The following is a 15,916-nucleotide window of genomic DNA, read 5'->3' as shown; positions in this document are numbered from 1 at the left end:
TTCCAGAAGGAGGAAGGATTCCTACCCTGAAGGCAAAGTCCTCTTTCGGGAAGCAAAACGGGTTCCCCTCTTTCTGCCTCTGCCAGGAGCAGTCAAAGTATGAACTGGGTTGCATCATCTCAGCAGAGGGCAGAGCAACTGTCATTTGGGCTAGGAAGAGGCGTGCTTGGCGCTGCAAAGCAACCTGATCTGGAATTGTTTCCTTGTCGTCAGCATTTTCAAAAGGACCTTTGCACTAGGAGTCCAAGGAGCTCTTCTTCTTCGGGAGGCGTTCCAGCAAGGATTTGAGCCTTTCAGGAAATCAACTTGAGGCACACATCAAATCCACAACCTTCCTGAACAAAATATGAAGCCCGTTCACACCGGTGTCATCTTCGTTGTCTTCTGCAGCATCTTCCTACTGAAAGCAGGTGGGGCTTATTTTAGATAGCGCTCCTTGGAGGGAGGTGTCTTGTGCCGGACCTATAATGGGAGGTGTCCCCTGGACAATTCCAATGGATACAAAAGCGGGGGTTGGGGGGATAAATATTTAGATCCTGAAGCTATGCAGCTCCTGCTCATAGCACTTGAAAAGAACAAAGGCTGGCTGGCTCATCTGCGACTCTTCTGTTTTGGCACCCCTTTGTTTTAGAACCCCCTCTCGTGGAACTTACTTTTGGTCTTGGACATTTTTCTTGATTTCTCTCCAGTGTAGGTGTGCATGAACCAGTCAGGTTGCTGGAGTGTGCGAACTGTCTGCTCTTAGGTGGGCCGGCTGTGTTCTGTGTCTGTAACCCTGAGCCCAGGGACTAGGAGGAGCAAGACTATGTGACCTAAAGCTCATTCTGAGGGAGCAGAGAGAAAAAGGGATGACATCTGGGACAGGCTTCTAGTCAGCCATCCATTCTTCAGTGACTAGGCTGGGAATCACTCCCTGCCCAGAGTAAACTGTTTGCAATCCACAGCATTGCCTCAGCAAGCGTCCTTGTAAAGCAGAAGGACATGCACTGTCTTGCCATACCTAGAGAGTGGACCCAAATGGGCACTTGCCACGTCACAGAGGAGACCTGGGCTCTGGGCAAAACATTTGAGAGGAAAAATTGCTGAAGCACAAATAATTTCTATGTAGCAAGCCACGGAGTGTCAGGGTGGGAAGCCATGAGGCCGGAGACTAGTGACACCAAAGTAGTTTGGAAACATGCAAACATCTTTATCACACACACACCCTCTCTCTCTGGTGGATTCTGCACAGAATAAATACAACATCTTTGGGATGTTATTGAAAGATCTGTTTTGGGATCTTGTATTTCCACAGCATGGCAGAACACAAGCGCGGTCAGCCAAAGCGGATCTTTCTTCCCACCTGCTGCACAGAGCTCTTGTCAGTTTCACCATGCTCCTGCCATTGTGTGGGGCTGCAAGAGATTCCCCTTGGAGATTCCCCACAGAGGTTTCCTCTGCTTGCAGCTCATCCATTTGCTATTTCGGTGGACAAAGTAGATGGATAAAGTTTGTTTAGCTCAGTGATCCCATGCATGTTTCGCCTTTCCTTTTTTTTTTTTTGAGAGGACTGTCTGCAAAGCTACAGCAACACAAATATGCGCATATTGCAGCTTCTCTAGTTGTGCTGCCGTAGCTTCGCAGACTGCTCCCTCAAAACAAAATAAGAGAAAAAACGACATGTGTACCAAGCTGAACAAAGTTTATTCATCTTCGTACAGTGAAACAGCAAATGGATGAGCTTCAAGCAGAGGGAACCATGGGGAATCGCCTGCAGCACACACGATGGCGGGCTTGAGCAGTGAGAACGAAAGTAAAAGATTTGGACAGGAGAAGTAAAGCCTTTCCTGCCTGCTACCATTTGCTCAGCCTGGGTTGGGGGGGAAAGATCGCTACTTTAGTGATCTTTGAAAAACCCGGGTTAAGATAAATATAATGGGCCCAAGTCATTTTAGGGAAGAGAGCTGTGCAAAGTTCTTCCCCCAAACACTATTTATAATGTCTTTAAGACATTATATTTCTGCTGTGTGGATTCTACCCCCCCCCCCCTCTCTCTTTCTCTAGAATGAGAGAGCGCTTTACAGGTCAGCACCAGCATCTTGAATTGAATCTGGACACAAATATGCAGCAGTTAAAGAGACCTCAATCACAGAGAAAGGAGGCTGGATCCTAACAAAAGAACATCTGTGCACACACAGTGTCCATAATTCATTGCTCCCACATGAACTCTACCTGTAGGTCCCCCGTGCCCCAGGAGCAACTTGGGGGCCACATTCCAGGCTGCAGGGGGAGGTAGGAAAGTCACACTTTGGTACATGGATGTCTTTCCATGCATGGACATTTCAGATGAAATCCAATTCCTGCCTTTGATTGTTGTGTTCTGATTACAAGAAGTGAGCTGCATTTTGTCCCAGCTGAATAGTCTTCATGGACAACTCTATGCAGAGCATTTTGTAGTAACCCAGTTGTAAGCTAACTGAAGCATGGGTCAGTGTGGCCAGACTGGGAGTCTGGAAAAAGTGTTTTCCAGCATTTATTCCTAAGTCATAGAGATGTGCTTTTGGAATTCTCTGGGTTAGAAACCGGGCTGGGAAGAGCTTGGGGCAGGGTGCCAAAGGAAGACAGAGGCTTACTCATGGCAGTTTGGGGAGTGGCACAGCTCGGCCAGCCCGAGTTATCTGAGGGTGCTGTAGAGGCTTGCGCCAACGTGACTTCATGTTTCCTCATGCCAAGCGAATAGAGCATGCCACACCACAGACTTTGCTTCCAATCACAGCACATTCTCCGAGGGGTGCTCTGCTTATTTACAATTGAGTAAAAGGTTGTTTTTCCACTCAGAGACCCTTGGAACAGATGACAGGGAATAAACCAAAATGCCTTATAAACATAGAATTAAAATGAATGTAGAAATATGCGCTTAATGGAGCAGCCTGCTAAAAGGGCCCAGAAAGTCTGGCAACATCACGAGTCTGAGATTTTAAATTCTTATTTAGTTTGGGGGTTTTTTCTTGTAGAGGAACTAGTACACAATGGGGAGCGGAGGGTAAGGATAATCAGGAGGAATTTCGATTTAGAATAAACAGGGATATGATCTGGGAACACCCAATTGCTTCAAATCCCTTCAAGTCCGAAGGGACCTGGTGATGTAGCCAGAACCTAAATGTCGCAAGCCAGGCTCTGGTCTCTAAAAGGTGTTGACCAGTTTCGAGACAAAGGACAGTTTAGGGCACACGATGTGGCAAACCGAGTAACTTATATACGAAACAGGAGGGTATATGTTGAACTGAATGGTTCCAAGCACTGATCCATAGAAGAAGAAGAAGAAGAAGAAGAAGAAGAAGAGAGGAGTTTGGATTTATACACCCCTTCCTTCTCTCCTGTAAGGAGACTCAAAGGGGCTGACAATCTCCTTTCCCTTCCCCCCACCCCACAACAAACACCCTGTGAGGTAGGCGGGGCTGAGAGAGCTCAAAAGAACTGTGATTAGCCCAAGGTCACCCAGCTGGCGTGTGTTGGAGTGTACAGGCTAATCTGAATTCCCCAGATAAACCTCCACAGCTCAAGCGGCAGAGCGGGGAATCAAACCCGGTTCCTCCAGACTAGAGTACACCGGGGAGGTTCTAGAGATCAGAAAGAAGGCGAATTTCTTCTTCCCCCCTGACCTTTTTTTTTTTGCTGACAAGTCACACTTGAGGTGTGGCAACCCTTGGTGAGGTTTTCAAGGCGCCCCTTGTTCGAAGGTGGTTTGGCCTTGCCTGCCTCAGCCTCAAGCCCTTGATATTCCTTGGACAGTCACCCATCCAAACACTTGCCAGGATCAAGGCCCACAGCGTGTGACCGGCCCAGGGTCACCCACAAGCTTCCGTGGCTCAAGTGGTGATTCGAATCCAATCTGACACCTTAACCGTGACGACCCTCTGCTGGCTCCCTGGTGTTGTACCTGTTTTTAAAAAGTGGGGAAAAGTTGATCCAGGAAATTATCTGCTGGTTAGTTTGACATCCATTCCAGGAAAGATTTTAGAAAAGATTATCAGAGGTCTGTGAACACTTGGAGAGCCACAGTGTTATCGTTAAATCTTGGCATGGATTTGTAAGGAAAAAGTCATGTCAAGCCAATCTAATCTCTTTTTTTCCCCACAAGAGTTACTAGGGTGTTTTTTTTTAATTAGGAGAGTGTGGTCGGTTGGATTTGAGACTTTTATTTATTTATTTTCAACATTTGTTAGACTTCTTCTCCCTTACAGAGCTTGCGGCGGCTAATCTAGACAAAACACATTAAAAACATAAAAACAAAATTTTACAATCACTGTTCAAGACTTTTGCTAATCATAAGCAAGTGAAGTCCTAAATAAAACCGTCTTCAAATTGATAATGAAAGGGCTAAACACACCTCCATGAGGAAGGTTGCTCTATAAGAGTGCGGCCTTCACTGAAGTAGACTCTTTAGCCCTGATTAAGTCACTCTACAGGGCTACATCCTGCCAAATTAAATGCTCCTGTTCTGGAACCCTCTCTCGTGTGCCACACTAACCATGCTCCTTTGACCGGTGGGACAGTAGGAAGGCCTCTCCCTGTGATCATAGTTCCCAGGAAGGAACATGTCCTTCAGATAACCCAGTCCCAACCCCTGTAAGGTTTTAAAGGTCCAAACATTACACTGAGTTTAGGAGTGCACCAGTAGCCTGTGTCAGTGCTGGAATATCAGGCTAACATGTTATCGGTATCTGGCCCCAACCAGCAATCTAGCCACAGCGTTCTGCACTAGCTGTAGCTTCCCAACATGGCAGCCCCAAGTAGAATGCACTGCAGAGGCCCAGTCTGCATGCAGCTAAACCATGGATCACTGTGGCTCAAGAACAGGCACAGCGGGTGCATTTGCTGAAGCTGGGTCAAAGCACTCCAAAAGCACAGCAGCCGCTCAGGCAGAGGCAGGCAATGGCAAACCTGAACGTTTCTTGCCGTAAAAGGCTACAGGGTTGCCATAAGTTAGCAGTGACTTGACAGCCTCCGTGCAATAATCCCAAGTCCCAGATCTCTAGTCTCAGGTCTGCCTTTCTGGTAATCCAGAGAACCTCCATCTTGTCAGGATTAAGTCTCACCTTGTTCAACCTCATCCATCCTATTTCTGACTTCATCACTGATTAGCAGCATCCTTGGAATTGGATGGAAAAGAGACATATTGCTGGGTCACGCCACAGCCCAAACTTCCTGATAATGTCTTTCTGCCTCCTGTAAGGAGACTCAAAGGGTCTTGTAAACTCCTTTACCCTTCCTGTCCCCACAACAGACACCTTGTGAGGTAGGTGGAGCTAAGAGAGTTCTGAATAAACCGTGACTGGCCCAAGATCACCCAGCAGGAATGTGTAGGGGTGGGGAAACAAATCTGGTTCGCCAGGTAAGACTTTGCTGCTCATGTGGAGGAGCAGGGAATCAAATCCAGTTCTCCAGATTAGAGACCACCTGCTCTAATCACTACACCACACTGGTTGTCAGGCACCCCACAGGTCAACAGCCGTGGCCAGAGCAGGAACCCCCCAGCACCACCCTGAGAGACTGCCTTCCTGATAGGACTCGAACCACTATAACCCAGAGCCCCCCAGTCACAATGCTGAGAGGCAGATCAGAAGGATATGATAGCAGATAGCATCAGTGGCCACGGAGAGATGCAGCAGAACTAGCAGGGCAGCTTTGCCTCTGCCTCGTTCTTGACACAGGTCATCAACCAGAGCAGCCTCTGTCCTGAAACCCAGCCTGAGGCCAGATCAAGATGGGTGTAGAAAACCATCCCTGGAGCTGAGAAGCAACTGAAGGGGAAATTTGCTTCTTAGCACAACTTGCGCCATTTTTAGCTTGCTAAGCTAGAAGGATGAACTTCTGTACCCGAGATCCGAGGAGTTAGAAGAATAACAAGAAACATTAGAAGTTCCAGCCGGCTGTGCGCAGCAACTTATCAGTAGTCAAGGCCAAAAGTCTATGTAAAAAAGTTTTAGATATGCACATTATGCCAATTTGCTGGCGGTTCCTGGCCCCTCGTGCCTGCGGCCCGGTTGATTGACCCGTCGAAGGATCGATGGGTTGGGAGATCGGGCCCTCTTCTGGTTCCCGGGTCAATATGTCGATGCGGCAGAGGGGCAGCTTCTTGGGCGAACGGAGGGGCGGCGGATCGTCTCGGCCGCCGGCCGGCGCAGCATCGTCTCCTCCGGGAGAGCGGGTGTTGCCGCATCCTCCGGCAGCTTCTTGGCAAGTCTGGGCGTCGTGCGGGGGCTCGCGCCCGGACACAGTTGAATGAGTAAAACTTTCTTGTTATATACTGTGTCAAGAAGGCAAAGCACCAGCTCTGGCTTCTTGACTCTAGGGTCTGACACGGTCTCAATAAAGCTCTTGAAATATTTCTGAGTGTCAATTACTCAATTACACCCTGCATCATGTCACCCTGCCCCACTGACTCGTTCCCAAGGGGGGGATGGCACCTCTCCAATCCCACTGTCTGCTGCAAGGGGAAATCTCCTTCCCCCACTATAATCAAAACAGCCTGCATTCCTCACTGATGGAGGCAGCTGCAGTCACAAGCTGATAGCCGGGCTGAGAAAAGGGGAAAGCCACTTAACTGAGAGGAAGGAGAAGGCGGGGCCTGAACAGAAGCAGGTTCCCAGGTTCTGGGCAGGAGGTGAAATAGGGTGGGATCAAACGGGGGCTGATTATGGCACCATGTTTGGAATTAATTATATGCCCTATTAAATTGTTACTATGGTGGTTACATAAAAAGGAAATAGGACTTCAGGAATGAATCTCACATTCGGAGAAAGAATATTCAAACCATTTTGGATTTCATACTTCAAAGCCAGCACCTTGAAACTGGTAACTCATTTTACAAGAGATGGAATCCATCCACGCTAGCTGATGCTCACTGAAGATTCTGAACCACCTTTGCCGTATCTTTGGAGTAAACTGTTCAATTGCTGTTCAGTTACTGACATGGCTTCCCAAGGCTGATCTTGCAAACCAAGATTGTTTGAAAGGCAGTCGTCAGGCCTCTGTCTTCTGGCAGACTAGTAAAAAATGGCAGCTAACTCCTCTCCTTGGCCAACACCCGGCCATGCAGGAGTGAAGCCAAGTCCCAAAGTGTGCACGGCAGAAGCAAGGCAGTGTCTGCAAAGACAGGGTGGTTCTTGTTCAAAACGGGATAAGCGTTGCAGAATGCTTTCCTGGAAAAGCAAGTATGAGGGTGGAGCAGCCTGGGACATAAGCAGAGGAAGAGGGCACTGTGCCAGTTAGGGTGAAAATATGTTTCAACACACAGAAAACAAGCATCCAGCAGAATCAATTCAGGCAAATAGGGCACCCTGAGCAAGGATGGGGCTTTCTCCCCTCCCCCAGCCCCCAAGTCTGGTCACTCTGCAGCACAAAAGCCTGTCGGGTTTTGCGCCTGCTCACCTGCCAGCTGTGTTTGGCATCAGAGGCCTCCTTATGAGCCTCCGTCAGCAAAGGGGTGTGTGGGGGGGAGGTTGCATTGGAAGTGGGGAGGGTCTCCCCACGGAAGTTCACCAGGCACCAAATTGACAAATGACAAATTTGTCATTAAACAAAGATTCAAAAACAAAAGAAATCCCTGGGCCTATAAGAATTATTTTACATTTTTACCTTCTTGTTTGACTTCTGTCCCTCTTCAAAATGAAGAATTTGGCTTTATATCCTGCTTTTCTCTCCCTTTGAGGAGTATCAAAGCAGCTTGTAAACTCCTTCTCTTCCTCTATGCAAAACTGACACCTTTTGAAGAAGGTGGGGTTGAGAAAATTCAGACAGAACTGTGACTAGCCCAAAGTCACCCAGTATGTGGAGGTGCAGGGAAACAAATCCAGTTTATCCATTCTATATCCATGCTATAGTCTTCATTGTGACTCATACTTCTATTCAGATGCCCTCAACTATTGACCTTGTTGCCTTCTTTGTTACTCACAGACAAGGTTTCTCCACCCACCCTGGACACTCCAACAGATATATACTCCACTTGCTTTCTCAGCATCAGATCCTCTGAAGATGCCAGCCACAGATGCAGGCGAAACGTCAGGAGAGAATGCTGCTAGAACACGGCCATACAGCCCGGAAACCACACAGCACCCAAGTGATTCCGGCCGTGAAAGCCTTCGACAATACAAATCCAGTTTACCTTATTAGATTCTGTCTTTCCTGTGGAGGAGCGGGGAATCGAACCCAGTTCTCTAGAACAGAGCATACTGCTCTTGACCACTACACCATGCAGTGCCATCTGAATGCATGGGCACCCTGGGCAGCTAATTATAGTAATATGACCAGACATGAATAATTTCAGACTTTTGAAATCTGCATCTCCTAATGCCGAAATTGCACTCAGAGTGTTCATGTGCGTGGTGGTGACCGACTGTGCAGGAGAACGTTCATTTTCAAGATGGAAACTTATAAAAATATGAGCAATAGATATATTTTATCGACTGTTTATAATGCTGTTAAGACGGCCCTGACACCATGCTGGCTCTCAACTTCTCATTGTCCTTCTGTGAGACTTTGTTGGTCTATTTCAGTGGTTCTCAACCTTCCTAATGCTGCGACCCTTTAATACAGTTCTTCATGTTGTGGTGACCCCCAACCCTAACATTTATCCATTTTAAAGATGGAGAACACTGATGCAGAGAGTCTTAGGCGACCCCTGTGAAAGGGTCGTTCGACCCCCAAAGGGGGCCCGACCCCCCGGTTGAGAACCACTGGTCTATTTTAAGCCCTCCTGAATGTCACTGCCTTGTCTCCGCTGCCTTGCCTTTTAATTTAGATACTCTTACCATTAATTTTCTTAAGAAGTGTGCTTAAGGTGTGATTTTTATCTCACTTACCTTTATGTTTTTTCAATATTGTTTTATGGTTGTAAGATATATCATATACCACGTTGTATATGGTTTGACATTAAAATGTAGTCTATAAATATTGTAACTAATCATTTCTGTTTCATGAACAGGAGCCCAAAACTCTTGCTCGAACCAGTGTGGAAAATCTCTGACCAACTGTTCATGCCAAGCAACGTGTGAGTCCCTGGGAATTTGCTGCCCTGATTACTGGGAATTCTGCCTGAATATATCTCCTTATTCAGGAACTCTGCTTGGGGGAAAGGATTTTACTATTTTAAATGTGACCTTTGACATCTCTGCTGATGTGAAATGCAGGTGAGTTGAGAAATCTCAGTTAGCTCCTTGGAAAACATGCTGGGACACCCCACTGAGCAGGCCCCTCCCCTCCCCTCCCCAAACCACCTCCTCCTCCTCCCCCAACTTCAGTCCTAAATCTCCAGGGATTTCCTAGCTTAGACCTGGCAACTCCATCCCTTTGGAAAACTTTTCCACAACAAACCAAAAAGTTCGGCATTGTGATACACTGATTCTCTCAACCTTATTCACCTTGCCCCCCCCCTCCCCACATACACACAGATAGGGGGGGGGGCATTTAGTCACAGACTGTGGCCACAAAGGTCATTTAGGAAGTGGCACGTGGCAGGGTGCTCTGAGGCGTGGACGGCTGCTTTTACATGCCAAGCAGTCTCTTGTTGCCCGGGAGGCTACAGAACACTGGGGGCAAAGTGAGATTTCTGCAGGGTCCACACTCCCCCCCACCTTTCCACCAGAGGAGTGGAGTCTAAAATGATGCTTTCTAAAAAGGCATTGCAGTGTAGAAGCAGGCCTGCATAGCCAAGAGAAACCATGTGACCTCGGAGAGAAGGAGGCTTGCTTAAGCATACATTAAAAGAAAAAAAACCCATCACTGAGTGAACATTCGATAGCCCCCCCAAAAAAAATATATTGGACGGGGCCTATAGATGCAGGTGGTGGTCCTGTCTATGTTTCTGCTTCCTGGGCTTTAGCTGGCTTACAAAATGAAGTCGTTTTAAGGGGAAAGTACCATGCTCTGTTGTGAATTTCCAAATTATTTCAGAAAAATAACAATAATAAGTATAAAAGGTCATTTTCTTCCCCATCAGCCTATAAGGCTGAGCACAGCAGAACGCCAAAGCTCTCTATATATTTTCAAAATTGGAAACTAATATGAGATAGGACACCAGGAAGGCACCACCAAATTGGGTGGCATTACCTAGTAGGCACCGACCTGAGTCTGGCTAGCCCTGGCTAGCCTGATTTCCTCCAATCTTGAAAGCCCAAGAGGGAGAGGCGCCGCCGACAAGAACCCCTCCCAGGGGCTCAGGGCAGGTCACCACCACCTCCGCCAAAAATTCTCCCCTACCCAACCAGAGCCCCGGCAGGAAAGGCAGGTGCCGTTGGTGTCTGGCCAAGTTGAGGGCGGTGGGAAAAGGGCCAGTGCTCTCCCACCCGGCAAATCCTCACCCCAACCCCCGCCAGCCCACCTGCCTCCTTTTGCCTCCGCTGAGCAGGAGGAAAGCTGTGCACTCCCTTGCATCTCTGTCTCTCACCTGCTAACAAGCTCCCAGCCCCGTGCCTGCTGCCTGCACAGTCAATCGCTCTGGGGTGGGGGGCCCTCCAAAATTTGTGATTCCCCCCCACCCTCAAAGAGCCTAACCCTAACCAGTCAGGAGAGTAGAGGGCGATTTTTGCCCCCACACACACACACACATTACTGAACGACAGCCACCTGAGGCATTTGTCCCCAATGGCCCTGTGGAAGCTCCACCTCGAGTGTTAGCGGCTTTGCACCTGCACTGGAGAGCAAGGCAAGGTATAAAATACGTTAATCATAAGTATTGCAGATCTGATTTTTATTTTTGACGCTGTGGAGACTTGTGGGAATGGACTAGAATGTCTGCAAATTGTATTTGATCAAGGAATATTAAGTTTGTATGAACCAAAGATTTCTAAGAATCAAAATGGGGTTTCTGTATAGAGACCAGCAGGACTGTATGTTCACAGATGGTCAAACTGCATGTTAGAAGCTTGTCAGTGATTATGCAGGCAAGCAAAGATAAATATCTTTAAGATCTTGTCACTAAAGGTTAATACGTGACGGAAGACATATACATTTATAACTTTGTTTTTGTCAGAACCAGCTATAGGGGATAGCTACATGAATAAACAGAATCATAAAAGAGATCAGAGGTTGGAATAGCAATGAATGTGATTAATTAATTAAAAAGTGTTTTATATATTTGTTAAATGAACACAGAAATGATGATGAGAGATTCACATGTACTTGTATTTTACTATAATTCTATTGTATTAGAATCGAATGGTATAATTGTTAAAATCATGTTTTAATCTGTTAAAGTAAAATCATTTCAAACTGGGAAAAGGGAAGTTTTATGATCTTAAAGAATGTAGGTAAAAGCCTGCCTGCCCTGGGGAGGTATCTCTCTCTAGGAGCAAACTTAGAAAAGTAGGAAAACAGGGTATTCTTGGAAACAAGAAAAGGCAGAAGTTAGTTTTATTGCAGCCGAGTCTTGCAATATGGGCTAGAGAGGACGAGCAAACAAAGCATGACGCAGTGTTTGTGTAACAGAAGCTGAAATGTGGACATCGTTAGAATAGAGGTACATGTCTTAATGTGACAAGGAGACAGAATCATCCAATGGGATTTTAAGGTTCATGCTTATAGCATGTGAAAGGGGTATGGATCTTATGGGATACATTTGCAGGTATGATTGTGTGACGTATGTATTCTTTGACTAAGGTCTTTCATATGGGGGGGTGTCTCTCTTTCGAGAGCACCCAGAGGGGTCACCTTCTGTCACCTTCTATATTCTGTTAAGTAAAACGTCCTGTTTGTTTCTGATGTCAGATGTCTGATGCTTTTTTGGAGTTTGTTTCTAACCTATCTTGTCTCAAGACAGCTGCGCAGGCCGGACATGGGTTCTGGCCTCACAGACTGAAAAGAATCTGATTGCCTAAAACCTAAACAAAAGTGGCTGGTGGTGAATATTTTCTTCTTACACAGCCCAGTTTCAAACTTTTTGTGGAGGCGGCCGGCAGATACTCTGAATGCTCCCAAAAACGTTGAAATTCAGGCTAACCTTTCTTCACAGTAGGACCTTCTTTACTTGCATAGTCCAAAGAAATAATGTTATTCCTATTTCTGGATAGCATTTTATATATTGTTCTTTAGCATATGTTTTGATTGGTTTGCCAATAAAGAGCATGTTAAGCAAACTTTATGTGGGAGTGGGGCAGTGGAATTCAGTTTGCAGGCTGTGCTTATGGATTGATACGTAGTGTTGTAAATATTTGTGCAGAGGACTCTTAACTCAATATTACAGCAGGTGGTTGGGAGATGTTGAAGATTGCTGCCATATTTTGCAACACTGTGCATGCTTGTTTGGAAATTAATGCCATTTAAATTAGGGTTAGACCTGAAGGCTGCTGTTCTCATTGGCAGGAGGTGTCATGGGAACCAGTGGAAGTTCTCTGAGATCAACTGCAGGTTGGAGTGCCTAAAAAAGCCTTGCTCCTACTGGTTGGGGGGCCCTTTCCCTTTCTACTAAAGCAACAAACTGCACGCTAAGGAGCACGTGTTGAGTATTTAACTTTCCAGAGAAAAACAAGCAAGCACTTGCTGCTTATTCATGGCGCAGCTACAGAAGGGCCCAGGGACTGGTGGGCCCGTTCTCTCTTTCAGACAAGGCTTGCTGCGTCTCAGAAAAAGGCCTAGAAAACCTTGCGATGAGCAACAAATCGAGCCAAGGGATGTTTTCTGACGCTTTTGGCACCAGTGACAGGAGGAGAGGCAAAGCAGCTGGGAGATGGCCCAACAATTACTTTGCTTGATTTGCATAATATGAAAATTAGATTACCTAAGCTGGGAACCTTGAATTTGCCAACCTTATCTTAGGAAAGGAGGAAGTATAAAAGCAGAAAGCAGAGGGAAGAAGGCTAACCCAGGTTTGGATAGCAGTTTCATGTAGATCAACACATTTCACCAAGAAATATGGGTCACCAGCCCCAGCTCTTCAGAATAAGATAAATGTGGGGGCTTTAGGCTCTTCTTGAATGTACACCTTAGTGTGGTGAGGGGTTTGTGTGTCTCAGTGAAGCTGAGAGCAATACCATAAGGGACCCAGACTCTGTCAAGAGGCTAAACTCCAGCAGAGTCACTCAAGGCAAAATGGTTACAGCCAATACCAGGCTAAGATATATCCAGAGGTGGGATCCAACCAGTTCTCACCACTTCTCTAGAAGTGGTTACTAATTTTTCCTGTGCCGAGAAGGGGTTACTAAAGCAACCTCCCTGCCCAATAGGGACTGGAGGTGTGTGTGTGCGGCGGCGCCACTGTTTGAATCCCACCACCATCGGAACCTGTTATTAAAATTTTTGGATCCCACCACTGGTACCACAGTTCAAGAAGGATATTGACAAGCTGGAACAGGTCCAGAGGAGGGCAACCAGAATGGTAAATAGTTGGGTTCCATGCCCTATGTCTCAGGAGCAGCTTAGGGAGCTGGGGAACTTTGGAGAAGTCTGGAGAAGAGAAAGTTAAAAGGTGATGTATTTATTTATTTATTTATTTATTTATTTATTTATTTATTTATTTATTTATTTATTCAATTTGGTATACCGCCCAATCCCCGGAGGGCTCTGGGCAGTGTACAACATAAAAACACATAAAACATCATAGGTATCCATAAATTATAATAAAAACAGCAGTTATGATATATCTAGATGGCGTCCATCCTAAACCTGATCCCTTTAGCAAGAGGGGGAGAGGGCCCGATGGTATGAGGAACCCATAGATCTTAATAATGGATCCCGGTAGTATTGGGATTCCAGCCTGGGGGGGGCACTCAGTGGCTGGTTTCTCCAAAAGCCGGGGGAACAACTCGGTCTTACAGGCCCTGCGGAAATCCCCAAGGTCCCGCAGGGCCCGGACAGTTGGAGGAAGAGTGTTCCACCAGGCAGGGGCCAGAGCCGTGAAGGCCCTGGCCCGAGTGGAGCCCAGCCCCATCATTGAGGGGCCAGGGATCTCCAGTAGATTGGCCTCTGCCGAACGCAGAGGCCAAGTTGGGACATATGGGGTAATGCGGTCCCGAAGGTACGAGGGTCCCAGGCCGCGTAAGGCCTTGAAGGTCAAAACCCACACCTTAAAGACGATTCGGAATTCAACTGGGAGCCAGTGCAGACGGCGCAACACAGGTTGTATATGGTCTCGGAAGGCGCCCCCTGTGAGCAGTCGAGCCGCTGCATGCTGGACCAGTTTCAGTTTCCGGATCAAACGCAAGGGGAGGCCCGCATAGAGCGAGTTACAATAGTCTAACCTGGTGGTGACTGTTCCGTGGATCACAGTGGCTAGGTCCGTGTTGGAGAGGAAGGGAGCCAGCCGTCGAGCCTGACGAAAATGGAAGAACGCCACCCGGGTTATATGGGCCACCTGGGTCTCCATTGAAAGAGACCTAATCCAGGTGGACCCCCAGGCTGCGAACGGAGGGGGTCGGCCTCAATGAGGCCCCCTCCCACACCGGGCGGCTGGAAATCCCCAGCCCCTCCCCACGCAGCCACAGGATCTCCGTCTTCGATGGATTAAGTTTTAACCTGCTCTGTTGCAACCAACCAGCAACCGCCTCCAAACAATGCTGTAGAGCCGCAGGGGCGGTGACGGCTCCCCCCTCCATCAACAGAATGAGCTGAGTGTCATCAGCGTACTGGTGACAGATCAGCCCAAAGCTACGTACCAACTGAGCAAGGGGTCGCATTTAGATGTTAAATAATAATGGGGACAACAATGCCCCCTGAGGCACACCACATTGAAGCGGGCACCTCCGGGAGGCTTGGTCCCCACACCACACTTGCTGACTTCGCCCCCGAAGAAACGAGGCAATCCATTGAAGGACACTGCCCCGGATCCCGGAAGCGGCCAGGCGGTGGGTCAAAAGGTCATGATCGACCATATCAAACGCTGCGGTAAGGTCCAATAATACCAGCAGCGCCGATCCGCCTCGGTCTAGTTGCATACGCAGCGTGTCTGTGACAGCGACGAGAACCGTCTCCGTCCCATGCCCAGCACGGAAGCCGGACTGGAAGGGATCGAAGGCCGATGTGTCATCCAGGAAGCCCTGAAGCTGCTCCAACACCACTCTCTCAATTACCTTCCCCAGAAATGAAAGATTCGAGACTGGGCGGTAATTGGCCAGATCCCTAGGATCTAATGATGGTCTTTTCAAGAGTGGGTGGACCACCGCCTCCTTCAACCCACCCGGAAAGACTCCTTGCTCGAGGGAGTCATTGATGATCTTCAACAGGTGGGGTCGTAGCTCCGCCCGGCAGGTTTTAATAAGCCAGGAGGGGCACGGATCCAGAGGACAGGTCATAGGTCTAACAGCAGCCAAGGCCCTGTCAACAGCGGCTTCGGAGAGCAGGGAAAACTGGGTCAAACAAGGACCAGAAGACAACAAGGGAGCCTCCAGCTCACTAATTGTAGTCAACGTGGAGGGCAGGTCCTGGCGGAGCGACGCGATTTTTTCTGCAAAGAAGCTCATGAATGCCTCACAGCTAATAGTCAATTGAGGGTTTGTAGAACCTTCTGATAAGGAGGTCAAAGTCCGAATTATACGGAATAATTGTGCCGGGCGAGAGCTAGCAGATGCGAGAGAGGAGGAGAAGAAAGCCCTCTTCGCCTCCTTCGTCGCCATCTCATAGGCTTTCATAAACGTCCTATAAGATGTTCGCGCAGCTTCGTCACGAGATTTCCTCCACACTCGCTCTAGTCGTCTGAGTACCCGCTTCATATGGCGCAGCTCCTCGGTGTACCATGGAGCCTGCCGTGAACGGGGACGCAGAGGACGCCGGGGGGCAACAACCTCGATGGCCTCGGAGAGTCGGGAATTCCAATCCTCCACCTGCTCATCGAGTGTGCCGGCAGGTTCAGGGTCCCGCAGAGCATTCAGGAAACCAAGTGGATCCATGAGTCTCCACGGGCGGGCATAAATCAGCCCGTCGCCTAGACTGGAGTAGCGCGGCATGT

General features: G+C 48.0%; 1 protein-coding gene across 1 annotated transcript in view; it reads left to right on the top strand.

The window, feature by feature from the left end:
• Positions 1 to 299: 299 nt before the first annotated feature.
• SUSD2 (sushi domain containing 2) overlaps positions 300 to 15,916 on the top strand; it is a 43,201-nt gene continuing 27,584 nt past the window's right edge. The window contains exons 1-2 of the mRNA XM_048510409.1: positions 300 to 410; positions 8,966 to 9,170. Of these exons, the coding sequence (XP_048366366.1) occupies positions 347 to 410; positions 8,966 to 9,170 (269 nt within the window). The 5' untranslated portion in view covers positions 300 to 346. The remainder of the gene's footprint in view (positions 411 to 8,965; positions 9,171 to 15,916) is intronic.

The sequence above is a fragment of the Sphaerodactylus townsendi genome, linkage group LG11 (assembly GCF_021028975.2).
Source record: "Sphaerodactylus townsendi isolate TG3544 linkage group LG11, MPM_Stown_v2.3, whole genome shotgun sequence".
In the NCBI taxonomy this organism is placed as follows: Eukaryota; Metazoa; Chordata; class Lepidosauria; order Squamata; family Sphaerodactylidae; genus Sphaerodactylus; species Sphaerodactylus townsendi.
Note: the sequence above shows the minus strand (reverse complement) of the source record. Positions and strands in the feature narration are given on the sequence as shown.